We start from the raw sequence: 14973 nt of genomic DNA, 5'->3' as shown, positions 1-14973 counted from the left end.
AGGCATTTGAATGGGTATAAGATTAGGAAGGGTTTGGAGGGATATGGGCCGGGTGCTAGCAGGTGGGTTGGGATATCTGGTCGGCATGGACGGGTTGGACCGAAGGGTCTGTTTCCATGCTGTACATCTCTATAACTCTATATCAACCCTTCACATCAAATAATGAACACAACTCAAAACTGCAACTGCTCATATCCAAGACAGGTGCTCATCTTTTCACTTGGCAGCTACAGTTTTGACAGGAATGTTCAAAGGTTTAATTTATACACTGATTTCCGTGCAAGTTCATGAAAGAGGATTGGTAAGTCTTTTATGTCATTTTTATTCAAAGTGAGAACTTTTGATGATGAAAACAGAAGCAAGATCAAATGTCAATGATCGTCGCTATTCAACATTATTTAGTGTAATCATCGTTCAGTGGTTGCATGCTTGCATCTCAAGTTAGAAGGCTGCTGGTTCAAATCCTACTTCAAATTCTCTGGGCCAACACTTAACCCTCAGCTAACATGATTGTCTGATCATTATCACAATGCTTACTGTGGGATCTTGCAGTATAAGATTTCATACATTAGAGCACTGACGACAATTAAAGGGTTTAGCAGACTGTTAATTTTATAGAGATTTGAAGTCTGTCATACGACTATAAACCTTCTTTATTTATTTCCTTTAGCTTAACATTTAATGCATACTGACAGTTCCTGTACCACATCAACCAAGTGTCTCAAGTTTTAGCATCTCCTGCCAGTAGGAAAAACATTGCACATGTATTCAACATGAATGAATAAGGATTTCCAAAAATCAGTCCTGCACTTGCTTATTACTAGCTTGAATCTAAACATCTTGTTCTAAGGTGATGTTTGAGCTTTAAATGGTACTCTAGACTAAACTGCCCTCAACAATTTTATACAAATCACTGCAGTCTGCTCTTATTTATCTGCTGTTAATGCTTAGAATTTCTTTCGGGTTATTATTAAAGTTTAAACTGTTACTTTATTATTAGGCTGCAGTTTCAAACTCCATCACTCTATGCTACATTTTTATCATGACCATGCATGGTCCCACCAACTATTATCAAATTAAGAAAATAAACCAATTCTGCATATGCCACAAAATAAACTAATCAGTTGGCAAGAAATTAACAGCTCACTGACATTTATCTTTTAGTTTATTAAGCATAAAATTGCCAACCTTATTTTCAAACAGGAAATGCAGATACCAATTTTTCCCCTTTTTGTTTTTAACCTGATACAGGTGCATGTACCACACTCCATAGTGTCAAAAAGTACATTGGAGAGGGGAGAAAAGTCATTTTAATTTCCAGCAGTCAGATTTCCACAACAAACTGCCAATCTGCAAAGCTCTTTCATCCAACTTGGTTCATTTGTGACTGACCTCAATATGTGCCTCCTTTGGAACAATTAGGACTTTTTTTTTAAGGATCAAGCTAGTTGAAACAATTCTTTTTTAATCAGACCAATGACTGACGCATTACATGGTATAATGAATCTCTTAGGAGAAAACTGCATATTATTCAACTCAGTGTTAGGAGGCAGCTACGAGTTTACAGAGACAGAAAATTTATATGACTAACTGAAATATAAAAACAAATGTACAATTTAAATATTGGCTTCAGGCTGAGTCAATTAATCAGACATACTAATCAAGCCTCAGAAGCAAAATCAGTAACAGAACAGATGGGGGAAGAACAACAAATTTTTAAACAGTGCTCCTAATTTCAATTAACAACAAATATCATGCAAATAAATTTGCACCCATATTACCGTCAGTCACAAAGTAATCAAAAATATGAAATCCTACTATTTCAAATACATATTGCACACTTACATACACAGGGAACTGCTTGGTGCTGATTGTGCTTCTTGCTCTTCAGAAATCATGACCTTTTCTGATACCAACTCTTCACTGTCATGCTGAAATTGTTCCTCATTTTCTATATATAAAGGTATGCAGTATTAATGAAGGATATTGACCCAAGAATTTCCAATTGGCATGCACTTGACAGCAATTTGCAAACGCCTTTTAGATCTCGCAGCCAAGAGATTTATTTCACATTAATAAAATACATGATAGGTTTCATGTTTAATATCTTTGACTACCTTTGCATGCGTACATGTATGCACACACACAATGAGAGATTATGGGTATGGGCCTCACTGATTCTCATTCCAGAGACTTTAGCATATTATTTAGGTTGCCCCTTCAGTTCAACTTGAGGAGTTCTGCAAAGTAGATCTTCATCTGCTTTCTCAGGTGGATGTAAAAGATCCAATAATGCTATTTTGGTTAACAGCAGAAAAGCTCTGCCCAATGTTCTAGCTAATATTTTATTTCTCAACCTATATCACTATAAAGAAAGACTACTTGATCATGTCTTTTTTTTTGTGAAAACATGTACGAAAATGCTCTCCTGTATGACAACAGTGACAACACTACAAAAAATTTTTTATTGCCTGTACAGTTGAGTAGATAAACGTTTGTCACAAGAAACTCTTGTTGTGTTTTTGCCACCTTAACAAGAAAGTCTCAGGACAATTAGCAAAGTTCTGCCCAGAACTCATTACAGAGGCTAAAAAACTGCAGATGCTGGAATCCAAAGTAGACAAGCAGAAGGCTGGAAGAACACAGCAAGCCAGGCAGCATCAGCACTGGAGAAGTCAGTGTTTCAGGTATAACCCTCCTCCAGGACTGGGGGTGCGGATGGGGGTGGATTTTGGGTGGGCAGAAAGGTGAGGTAGTGATAGAAGAACATAGGTACAGGGTACTCTCTGGTTGGTCGATGGGAGGAATGAATCTGGTTGGTGGCTGGAAAGAAGAGTCGGTAAGTGGAATAAAAGGGAGTTTATTTGAAATTGAATAACTCGATGTTAAGTCCTCTGGGCTGTAGGCTGCCCAGATGGAAGATGAGGTGATGTTCCTCCAATTTGCGGTCTGACTCACTGTGGCAATGGAGGAGGCCAAGAAGGATTGGGAAGGGGAATTCAAATGGGCAGTGACTGGCAGGTCAGGTCAGCCCTTGCATGCCTGGCTGAGACACGTGCCCTTAGTTTACGTTTGGTCTCACAGATGAAGGGAAGACCACATCGGGAGCACTGAATACAGGAAACTAAGTTGCAAGAGATGCAGGTGAACCATTGTCTCACCTGGAAGGACTGTTTGGGGCCCTGAATGGAGGGGAGAGGAGTGATGTGCCAGCAGGTTTTGGATCTTTTACAGTTGCAGGGTAAGGTACTGGGTGTGTGTGCATGTGTGCATGTCTGCCTTCTCTATAGTGTGGAAACAGGCCTTTCGGCCCAACAGGTCCACACCGAAACTCCGAAGAGTAACCCAGCCAAATCCCTTTTCCCTTTGTCTAATGCACCTAGTTGACAATTTAAGCATGGCCAATTCACCTAATCTGCACATCTTTGGACTGTGGGAGGAAACCAGAGCACCAGGAGGAAACCCACGCAGACGTGGGGAGAATGTGCAAACTCCATACAGACAGTCATCAAAGGTTAGAATCAAACCCGGGACCCTGGTGCTGTGAGGCAACAGTGCTAACCACCGAGCCACCGTGCCGCACCCTGAAATTCTATCACTCTTATCAAGTAATTATTGCTCTTCCCACAATATATACTGGGCTTTTCATACTGTCCTCAATTTAATATCAATGAAGTATAATAAAATAGTAATATGTTTAGCCTACCTGATGTATCAAATGAAAGCAAAGAGTCTTGGATTCCAGCCTTGTTAATTAAAATCAAAGCCTTTAAATACTCTGCAAGAAGTAAACAGGTTTTTAGACAATCTATGAGTTTAGATAAACAGAAGAGTCTCTTCAATAAAGATATTTGTGTAGCAGACATCTTTCCCAACAACTATTTAAGTAAACCTGTGTTAGGTAAAAGACAGGAAAAATTGAAGTGCTTATGTCAAACACAATTTATGAGATTATAACTGGTCAAAACAAAATACAATTGAATTTTGAAAGTCTATTTTAATTTGCTAGCCATAATACTTTAAGGGAGACAGAAAGAAGTTTTGAAATAAACAGTTCAAATCATACTTTCTCATCAAACCTCATTGCTAGTTATTTGTAGGCACACTTCCAGTTGGGAGATTTGCAGCAACTGGTACCTGAACACCCATTAGTTTCAATCTGTGATTAAGCAACAGTATAGATAACTAAACATGTCATATGACAACGCAAAGCAGCATAATTCAAGGTGCAAAATTAAACAGAAATTTTGTTTACCGAGCTAAATTATTTCACAACAAATGATTGTTCATCCTGAAATTCTGGAATAAATCTGGAAGGCAGCAGATCACCACTTTCTCAAGTGCAGCTACAGATGGACAACAAATGCTGGCCAGCCAGTACTTAGATAAAAATTAGGTTAAGTGGCCTCAGTGCTAGAAACAGAGAATTAAGACTGGGTATACAGTAATTACATCACCCTGTGATTATGCTAAACTATAGATGTTTCCATATAAGAAAAATGTGATTTTGTCTATTATGTTTACAGCAGCTGTTTGTTGAGTGGGTCAATCTGAGTGTATTGTTCTCATCAATAACTTCTGCTACTTCAGACATTTTACTATTTTCCCTTAGGTGATACAAATAAACTCAGCCTTCAGTATTTTGCAAGGCATAGCATTCCATGCTCCAACAACTCTTGCATAAAGAAAATTTTGCTAACCTCACTCTCCCTGATGGCCTCTCAATCGTGGCTCCCCAATCAATGGAGTAGTTGGTCTCAATTTGCCCTGTCACTTCATCATTTTAAGAACTCTAATTTAACGTCTTCTTGTCCTTTACTGTTCTCATAGAAGGGTGCCAATTTAAGACCGAGATGAGAAATTATTTTTTCTCAGAGGGTTGACAGTCTTCAGAACTCCTTGCCACAGTGACTGTAGGGTCAGAGTCTTTTGAGTATACTTAAGATTGAGATGAGAAGAATCAAGGGTAATAAGAAAAGGAAAGAGATGCGAAGAAGATCAAATCAGCCTTGACTCTTTTGAATGGCATGGCTGGCCTCAGAGGATGAACAGCCGATTCCTGCATCTCCCTGTGATGTTATGGTATAAATAGCCATGAATTCTCAAACTGCAGACATTCACAAAGATCCTTAGGTAGCACTTTCCAAACCCACAAGAAGTTTCAACTAGAAGGTCATGAACAGTAGCAGATACCTGGGAAAACCACCACTGCAAGTTCCTTTCCCTGCCACTCACCATCCTGACTTGGAATGATATCACTCTTCTTTCAGTCACTGGGTCAAAATCCTCCAATTCTCTCCCTCAGGGCACTATGAATCAACCTTCAGCACATGAACTGCAGTGGTTCAAGAAGGTAGCAGATCACCACGTTCTCAAGTGCAGCTACAGATGGGCAACAAATGCTGGCCAGCCAGTAAAGCCCAAGTGAATAAATAAAAACAACCAAGGCATTGCAAGAACTTGAATTCAGTTTGAAAGATTACCATAAAACTTATGGAAAGGTTATGGCAATGTTTGCTAATCCATGGATATGCTGCATATATGGGTTTGAAACCTATATTTTCCCCAATACTGTATTTAAACTTTATCTCTGTTCTTTCGGCCAATTGGTTTCTTTCAGGCAGGGAACATTTGTCCTCATGAAGTCTGCAGACTGCCCTTGAAATGACTCCAATCTTAAAAACGTATGGCTGACTATTAACAGTCCTCTGAAATACTGTAATCTGGCAAGCCACTCATTGTATACTGCATTGACAGCAGCTCATGAAAGCAGCAGCTCACTCCCACCTTAGCATGGCATCAGGGATGGGCAATAAATACTAACATTGCCTCAACTGCAAGAATTACATTTTTAAAAATCTAAATTCATGTAAGACTTAAAATAACCATATTTTCCATCATATCAAAGCTTTTGCGGTTTCTCCAAATTGCAAACTTTTAGAGCCACTCAGTATATTAGAAGACGACAAAAAAGTCTTCATCTTATTTAGTCAATCAAGATGTGTTATTAAGATATAAACTGTCAGAGCAGGTAGTGAATAAGAAACCTAAAGGGATTCAAAAGGCAACAAATACTGTATTCATCATGTTCCTCTGTATTCCTCATATCTTAATAACAACATGCAAAACTGGTACCAGCTCTTTGCACTAAATGTGTAAGCCATGTACTTAGTGAGTTGAAACCTACAAACCTTAGCTGATGACACTGTGATGTCTATGACTTCTTTTGTTGGAATGATTTAGCTGAACATCTATGAAATTGGAGATATCCAAAGAGCCCTGCACATGGTTCCTTCATCAAAAAATTTCTGTATTTGAAAAGTTTAAGCATAAGTCTTCAATATAAACTGTTTAAGTTCACTGCTTGCTGAAATATTGTTGGATCAGTTCTAATTTTATATATATCCTTCATCTCCTTCACCAGTAAAACACATTGAAACAGATTTTGGATGTCAATGGTTAAACTGCAATGCAGAGCAAGTTGAATTCAGATGTAGCATCGGACTGAGTATATTCTGAAAACTTGAATGTACACTGAAGATCTCTTAATGGAGGGGATTGATTAACTCAGTTGGCCGAATGGCTGGTTACTAAATAGAGCGATGCCAACAACATGGGTTCAATTCCCCCACTGGCTGAGGTTACTATGAAGGATTCCTATTCTCAACCTCTCCATTTGCTTGAGGTGTGGTGATCTTCTCCCTGGTGAGAGCAGTCCAATGGTCTACTCAGACTACGATGGCTTTACCTTGACCTTTTTAATATTCATTGCTTTACCATGTCAGCAATCTGTGGTAATGTAAACTCCCCATCATCACAGTCACTTGCTTGACCTTGGCATTTCCCATGGCCTCAATACTCCCATAGTATCAATCAAGAGATTGTATCAAATAAGGCTCTCGCTGTTCAATTCCTTGCATTGCTCTCCACTTGTAACCTACTTTCTGCTCCAAATCCTACTTTCTTCATTTGCCCTCAGGAAAAGTAGTGTCTTGACTTCACTGACAACTGTCATCTAAATATCTCACTATGTAGCCCCTTCGTTTACCACTGCAGCATACAATAATGTTCAACAACCACCTTCACTGGGTCCCAATCAACACTATTATTGTTCTCACGTAGCTCTCTCCCTGATATGTCTGTCATCTCTACTCCCCTAAAACCAAGGACTGCAGATTTGAAAGGATATGGCAGACAACTTATCACTACCAAATCTGGCAAGATCACAAAGTGCTACTGTGTTCTACTCTGGTTTGGAAAACTGCCAACTATTTAGGGATATTCTGGAATCCTTTCTCTGCAGCAAGTTTCATAGAATCTCTACAGTGTGGAAGCAAGCCATTCGGCCCATCAAGTCCACACCCATCCTCCAAAGAGTATCCCACCCAGACCCACCTCCCTACCCTATTCTTGTAAACTTGCATATCCCATGGCTAACCCACCTAGCCTGCACATCCCTGGACACTATGGGTAATTTAGCATGGCCAATCCACTCAATCTGCACATCTTTGGACAGTGGGAGGAAATGCATGCAAACATGGGAAGAATGTGCAAACTCCACACAGTCATCCAAGGGTGGTATTGAACCCCGGTGCCTGACACTTTGAGGCAATAGTGCTACTCATCTTAAACATCTCTTGCCAATCTCCTCCACCCTTACTCCTAACAAGTGCAAGGAGCTTGTTTGTCACCTAGATTGAAACTATCTAATCAACTGTGTCTGCCACCATCACCCCTTCCCATAGCTCACCAGGCTGAAATTCCACAAGCACCTCACTGCCACAGCCCTGAATTTGCAATTTTCTTTCGCTTTTCTCCCAATGTGCCTCATACTCTCTCCGAAATCATTTGCCTATAAGATGCACCTACTGTCCTTTTCACACTCCTCCCACTAAACGACTACCATCTAACTGCCCTACATGGCTGCCATGTTAGCTGACTGTTCGATGCTTCTCAATATAATAGCAATCAAAAAAATATCATTTCCAATGTCACCTCTCATGACTCCCAATGATCTATCATTGTCTTCCTTCTATTTTTCATTTACATGTGGATCCTCCATGGCAGCATCCAAAAGCCCATCAGTTCCCCAAGCACAGTGAAGCCAGTTCTACCATATAATTTCTCTCAAATTCGCCATGTCTCTAAATTGCCAAATTGCTCATGAGATCCAGTACAAGATGGGCAGAAATTTTTTTCCCAAGACTGCAAAGACAGTCTTCGATTTTCCTTCTCCTGAGCAACTGCTTGATGCTAAACTGTTCTGTCTGCAAGCTCAATGTAATGTGTGATCCCAAGATAAGCTTTGTAACATTGCTCAGCTTCCCTTCGGTCAGCTCATCTGCAATTGAAACCCTACTCTGTGTCTTTGTTACCTCCAGCAAACCTCCCACTTCATCAGTGGACCAAGCTTTATTGCTGGTGGCTGATTTAAGAAACTCTCCAAAAACTAAGCAAAGTGTCTAGAGATGGTTGAAGTTGAACTTGATGTTCCTGCTCGTTAAACAAAGATATTATAACCCATTGGAAGCTGGGAGATATTCTAAGTTGTTTGCTCTAAGGACTGTATTTCTGTGGGTAGTGTAATGTGTAATGAGAATAAATCAGAAATTTTGATTTCTGTGGTCTAAAGCATTAGTTCCCTCCAAAACCAAAATGGTGTTTCATCAAAAATTCTTTTCTGTTACAGTTGGTGTTTTATAATTTTGTCTGGTCATTTTTTCAGCCAGTAACTAGAGATTTGAATCTCGGAAAGTTATTCATCTTCATAGGATCTGTAACATTCTGATCTAACACTTCCTAATGTGACTTGGTATCATACTTTACCTCATACTACCACTGTTAAGCAGCTTGGGATGATTTATCATATTAAACACATTATATAAATAATAGTTATTCTAGCATACAAATATCTCAGTTTGACTGAGACATACATTATAAATAGAATAATCTCAAGTCAATTGTTCATTCTTGCAAATTCTCCACAGTTGTGTGAAACAACTCCAGAAATGAAAATAAAAAGTTATGAAATTGACACAATTTTACTGAGGGTAAGCTTGTAAGCTATCATTCTGATAAGTGTTGATCGATCTCTGCCTGAGGATCACTAGATAGCTACTATATGAAAACTTATAAAAAATTAATATTCCTAAGACCTTGATCTCAAGAATAACAATTAACAGGTATTATGCTGTCAAAGTAAGCCTGCCATATTCTAAGCAGCAAATAATAGGGTAAACACCAATGATTCTAGATTCTTCTCATTTCTTATTCATTGAAAATAAACATACCCTTGGATTATCTTGAATGTAACCCAAGTCATGCTGAACTTAGACGCTGTGCCAATAATGATATAAAAAAATTACAAATTAAGTGCCACATTATATTCGTTGCATGCTCGGTTCACAGAATGGAAGCACATGCACAAAGCTACAATTCGTGCATTGATTTCCTAACAATTCCACTCCAGGGATCAACGTTTAGTGTAATCAATGTTATGCTCAACTAGGTACAGCTTCATTGGATTTGTTACATCACTTGGATGCACAGAAAGTGGCTTCTGAAACACAGAAACATATTGGGATGTCCTGAGGATATGAAGACACTATGCATGAATTCAAGTTCTTATTTCTTACCCAAACATATGAAAACATACAGGAAATGCTTTGTCAGATACTCTTTAAAAGAAAAAGTAAACAAGTACATTTTCATCCTCTAGAAAATGAGTCTGGGGATTTAACAATGGAGGATTAGGAGAAAGGAGGCAAACTGAATAGATAGTTTGCATCAGTCTTCACAAGAGTGGATACACGCAACATCATGGAAATAGATGTAAATCAGAAATTGAAAGGAAGGGTGAAACCCAAGAAAATTATAATTACCAGGGAAGCAGTACTGAGTAGCTTGTTCGAACTGCGAGAAGACAAGTCCCCAGTGTTATGTATATGGTGAGGTATGTGTTGCCCCTTTAACAGACCTGGTCAGGTGGCCTGGAGGCATGTATTAGGGGGCAGTTGCTAGGCGTGATTGTGGAGTTGAGAGAACACACAATAAAGTATTTCCCTGCTCAAGTTAACCCTCCGTTTACCAGGTGTTCTATTTATGGTTCTAGTGAACCACAAACACAAAACTGGCAACGAGGATTGGTTTTGGGCCACAAACTCTGCGCGAACACCATTTTGTTTTGTTATGAAGAAGGTCGTTACCCAGACTCCAAACAACTGTGGGTTTGCGACAGTATTGTGGAGGGCAGGAGTCGCAAAGGGACTTGGCTTGTGGTCGACACCAGAGAACAGTATGCATTAGGAGGTGGGCTGACAGCAGCAGTTGTGAGGGGACTTTGGCTAAGGGCCGAAGAGGGGAGTACTCTCTGGACGCTTACCAAAGTCATTGCAGAGAGCAACTCCGAAGGGACTCAGGCTGCGGGTGACGCCAGGAAAGAATGGTACGCCAACAGAGTCAGTGAGGGAGCAGCTGACAGGGGCAAGGTTCACCAGTGGGATTCAGGCTGCAAATTGCTACTGGACTAGAGTGGCAAGTAAACAAAATGGCAGCCAATTTGGAGAGATGGGACCCTTTTTTGAAGGGACAGAGTGTTGGTCACTGTACACCGAAGATTTTGAAGATTTTTAAGGTGGCTGAACACACAACAGTACTGGTTTTCTTGAATACCGCTGGGAGGAAGACCTTTGTGACTCGAGATATACCAAGAACTAAGCAAAGTTTTGGGGAGTTATTTTGCACCAAAGCCACTGATGACTGTACAACATTTGCATTTTTCTAAACAGGCATAGCAAGAAGGAGAGTTCCTTGCCCAATTTGGAGCTGTCTCAAAGAGGTTAGTGGAACATTCCGAATTCAGAGGGTTCCTCAAAGATGCCTTGCGGGACCATTTAGTTTGTGACCGCTAACACAAAGACATCCAGTGAAAGCTATGAACAAGGACAAACCTGAATTTCAAGGCAGTTTTCAAAATTGCTACCTCAACGAAGTTGGCCGCCGGCAAAGCCACACAATCAAGTGATGATGCTCAGGTGCACTGAATAGCCGAAACTCAGCAGAGTGTGGCACCAACAGTAGAATGCCGCCGATGAGGCAAGAGCGGCCACAAGGAGTCAACGTGTTGGATCCAAAAAGACAAGCGCTGCTAGTGTAAGCAAGTGGATTATACTGCCTGAAATTGCAAAGAATAACACAAGCAAGAGAAGGGAGGGGGGTCTAAAGGAGACGGTTCAGAAAACAAAGCATAAGGTACAGGCCACCAGCCACAGAATAGACCAGGAATCAGCCAAGTCTGCCCAAAACGACCCAGAGTCAGCATTGGGGTGTGGTTAGTAGGCTTGCAGATTCATAAATGAGTTTACAAGAGATTTTGAACAGGGAATACTTTATTGTGCATCCTTCAGCTCTACAGTTGGTACGAGGCTGCCTCTCCACATGACCTGCTGTCTTAAAGGGGCAACATGCCTCCAACTACATACGTACATAAATACCCAGATCCTGATGGAATTTAAGTAGCGAGTGAGATAGTTGATGTGTTGCTTTTAATTTTCCAAAACTCATTAGACTTGGGAAGGTTCCTTTGGATTGGAAAATAACAAAAGTAATTTCTGCAGGGGAAGAAACTATTTCATATTCTTGCATACTGTGCACAGAAGAATATTCTGATAAACTGGGTGTCTGAGAACCTGCCGGGCTTGCTGGGATGGCAGAAATTAATTATGGAGCACATTCCCTTGGACTTTTTTTTTAAACAAACATGGTGCATCCCACAACAGACCTTTTTTTTATATAAGACATGGCAGCCCTACTTGAGTTATTTGGATATAGATTTGTCAGTTATCTTAACTAGGACGTTTGTTTAACCAGGATGGTTAGGTTTGTACAATTAAATGTGTCTTTTTCAGGCTGACAAAATGTCACAAGTAGTATGTGACAAGGGATGGTATCAAGGCCTTAACTCTTTCCAATTTATATTGATCATTTGCATGAAAGTATGCAAGATATGGTTGCTAAATTTCCTGATGACACAAACATAGATAGGAAAGTGAGTCATGAATAAGATATAAGGAGCCTACAAAGGAGTTTGAATGGATGAAGTGAGTGGACAAAGATGTGGCAAATAGAGTACAAAGTGGGAAAACATGAAATTGTCCATTTTGACAAAAGTAAAAAATAAAGTATATTATCTGAACAGTGAGACGATGTAGAATTCTGAGTTGCAGACAGGCCTGTATCCTCTGGAATACAGAACAGTCACAGATGACTTAATTCAACCATACAAGATCCTCAGAGGACTTGATGGAGTAGATGTAAAATATCCCTTCTGGAGAATCTAGAACTAGGGTCATACTTTAAAGATAGAGATTCAGTAGCTTTTCCTCTCAGAGGATTGTGAATCTTTGGTACTCACTTCCTCAAAAGTCAATGAATGCAGAATTTTAAAATATTTCTCACAGAGCTAGATAAATTCTTAATTACGAAGCGGATTAAGATTATTGGGATCATACAGGAAACGCACAGTTGAGGCTAAAATTAGATCAGCCACAATCTTATCGAAGGGTTCGAAGGGCCGAGTGTTCCTTGTTTGAAAGTCTTTCCTGAGAAGACAGTAACTGTTTTATCATTCTGAACTAGCAAGCTGTTATCTACAAACCAATGAGAGCTTAACAGAACTCATTGTTTACAGAAATGCAAACAGATGTAAAAATATTTTGGGAAAGATAACTCAATGTGTCACTTCAGTTTTTTTTACCTTGGTCATTTGCTGTAGCATCCTTGATTTTCTGTTTCAGGCAGTTTAATACGTCACTCAGTTCCTCAAAAACACGATCCACACTTCTAGTGGCTCGTACTTTAGTCCAAAATGATTTAGCTTCTTCTGAGATAAGGGGCAGAAGAGATTATCAGTATCAGGGCAATATGACATGAAACAATTCTAGTTTTTTTTTAAAATTAAGTGTGTTTAATAAGTAAATGGATACCAAGCTTACGTCTTTCAGCAGGATGAGCTCTTTTGGCAGGATCAATTCAAAACACACAGACTTCATACTTGGATTTCAAATTTGTATATAATTAAATTTTGTTTCAGTCTTTTTTCCAAAATCAATCAAATTAAAGCATGAACAAAATAGAGTTCAAATCTTGTGCTCATTTACCAAATTCCCCTTAAGATGTAGAAACAGAAGCAGATAATTCAACCCATCAAGTTCACTCTGCCATTCAATAAGATCATGACTGACTTGATAATCTTCAACACCACCTTCCTGCCTTTTCCCCATAACCCTTAATTCTGTCTGGATTAAAAATCTGTTTATCCTAACCCTGAATATATTTAACAACTCAGCCTCAACAGCCCTCTGTTGAGCCCTCCACAGATTCACTGCCTTGAGGGAAAAAAAATTCTCTTGTGCTGTGTCTTAAATGGGTGGTGCCTTACTCTGAGATTATGCCCTCTTGTCCTCGACTCTCCAATAAGAGGAGGCAACCTCTCCAAATCTACCCTTTCAAACTCCCTAAGACTCTGATATGTTTCAACATAATCTCCTTTCATTCTTCTAAACACTATTGAGTACAGGTCAAACATATTCAAACTTACTTCATAAGAAAATCCCTCCAAACAGAATTAACCTAGAAAACCTTCTCTGGACTGCTTCCAGTGCCAGAATATCTTTCCTTAGATACAGAGAGACGATTGTACTGAACTTAGAGATTCTAAAAGGTGCTTCACTGGGTAAATGCTGAGAGGATGTTTCCTCTCAGGGGAGAGTCTCAGACCAGATGGTATAGTCTCAGGATAAAGGAGTGCTAATTTAAGACTGAGATGAAGAAGAATTTCTTAGAGGGTGGGGGGGTTGAGAATCTTTGGAACTCCTTGTCACAGACAGCTGTGGGTGCAAATTCTGTATGCATATGATGGCCAAGACAGACAGATTCTTAATCAGTCAGGGAATTGAAGTTTACAGTGAAAGGGCAGGAAAGTGAATGTGAGGAATGTTGGATCAATCATGATCCTATTGAATGGGAGAGCAAGCAAGGGCTGGATGGCCTGTTCCTATTTCTTAAGGTCTCATGAAGACTAAAACTGCTCACAATATTCCAAGTCTGGGGGTATAAACATATCGTCTTTATACTTATTTTGTATTATGACCATGTTTATATTTCATTCCCTTTGACATAGATAACAGTCCATTTACCTTCCCTATTAACTTGGATGCAAGATTTGTGCGACTCATACAAGAGCACCCCATATCCCTCTGTGTTGCAACTTGCTACAGTCTTTCCCCATTTATACACTATTCAGCTCTTCTACTCTTCCTGCCAATGCGATTGACGTAACATTTTCTCACATTATATTGCATTTGCCAAGTTTTTGTCCACTCACTTAACCTGTTTAAAACCCTCTGCAGACTTTTTGTATCTTACTCACTACTTGCCCTCCCACATATTTTTTGTATCGTCACAAGCTTGGCAATAACACGTTCTCTTCCCTCATCTAAGTCATGAAAAGTTATTCTAAATAACTCTTATCCAATGTACCTGTGGCACTAGTCACAATTGTCAGCCTAAAAGTGCTCCTTTTACCTCAACTTTATGTCTCCTATAACTTAACCAATCCTTTATCCATGCTAATGTACTATCCATACACCATAGGCTCATGCCTTATTCAGTAGCCGTATGTGCAGTATTGTATCAAGTGATTTTGGACATCCAAATGTATAGTACATCTGCTGATTCCCCTTTATATATCCTGACTTTTGCAAATTGCATGATTTATAATAGATTCCAACATTTCCCTCTAGAAATGAGAAGGATATGTGGGGAGACCTGGTAAGAGTTCTATAAAATTAACTTGAGTGAAGATCTTTTCATTTGGGAGGGAAACCAAACCCAAGTATCATAAATATAAAAGTAGCCAATAAATCCAACAAGAAATTCAGAATGAACCTCTTTACTCAAATTTGGAGGAAGCTA

General features: G+C 39.5%; 1 protein-coding gene across 9 annotated transcripts in view; it reads right to left on the bottom strand.

The window, feature by feature from the left end:
- setdb2 (SET domain bifurcated histone lysine methyltransferase 2) overlaps window positions 1-14973 on the bottom strand; it is a 92823-nt gene that overhangs the window by 47574 nt on the left and 30276 nt on the right. For 8 of the 9 annotated variants that reach the window (XM_060833387.1, XM_060833383.1, XM_060833382.1 and 5 more), the window contains 3 exons: window positions 12755-12880; window positions 3707-3778; window positions 1846-1951 (listed from right to left, as the gene is read on the bottom strand). In XM_060833387.1, coding sequence (XP_060689370.1) covers window positions 1846-1951; window positions 3707-3778; window positions 12755-12880 — 304 coding nt within the window. The remainder of the gene's footprint in view (window positions 1-1845; window positions 1952-3706; window positions 3779-12754; window positions 12881-14973) is intronic. The other variant, XM_060833389.1, reaches the window with a different exon arrangement.

The sequence above is a fragment of the Hemiscyllium ocellatum genome, chromosome 12, assembly GCF_020745735.1.
Source record: "Hemiscyllium ocellatum isolate sHemOce1 chromosome 12, sHemOce1.pat.X.cur, whole genome shotgun sequence".
NCBI classification, from domain to species: domain Eukaryota; kingdom Metazoa; phylum Chordata; class Chondrichthyes; order Orectolobiformes; family Hemiscylliidae; genus Hemiscyllium; species Hemiscyllium ocellatum.
The sequence above is the reverse complement of the archived record's forward strand: the minus strand, read 5'-3'. Positions and strand labels throughout refer to the sequence as shown.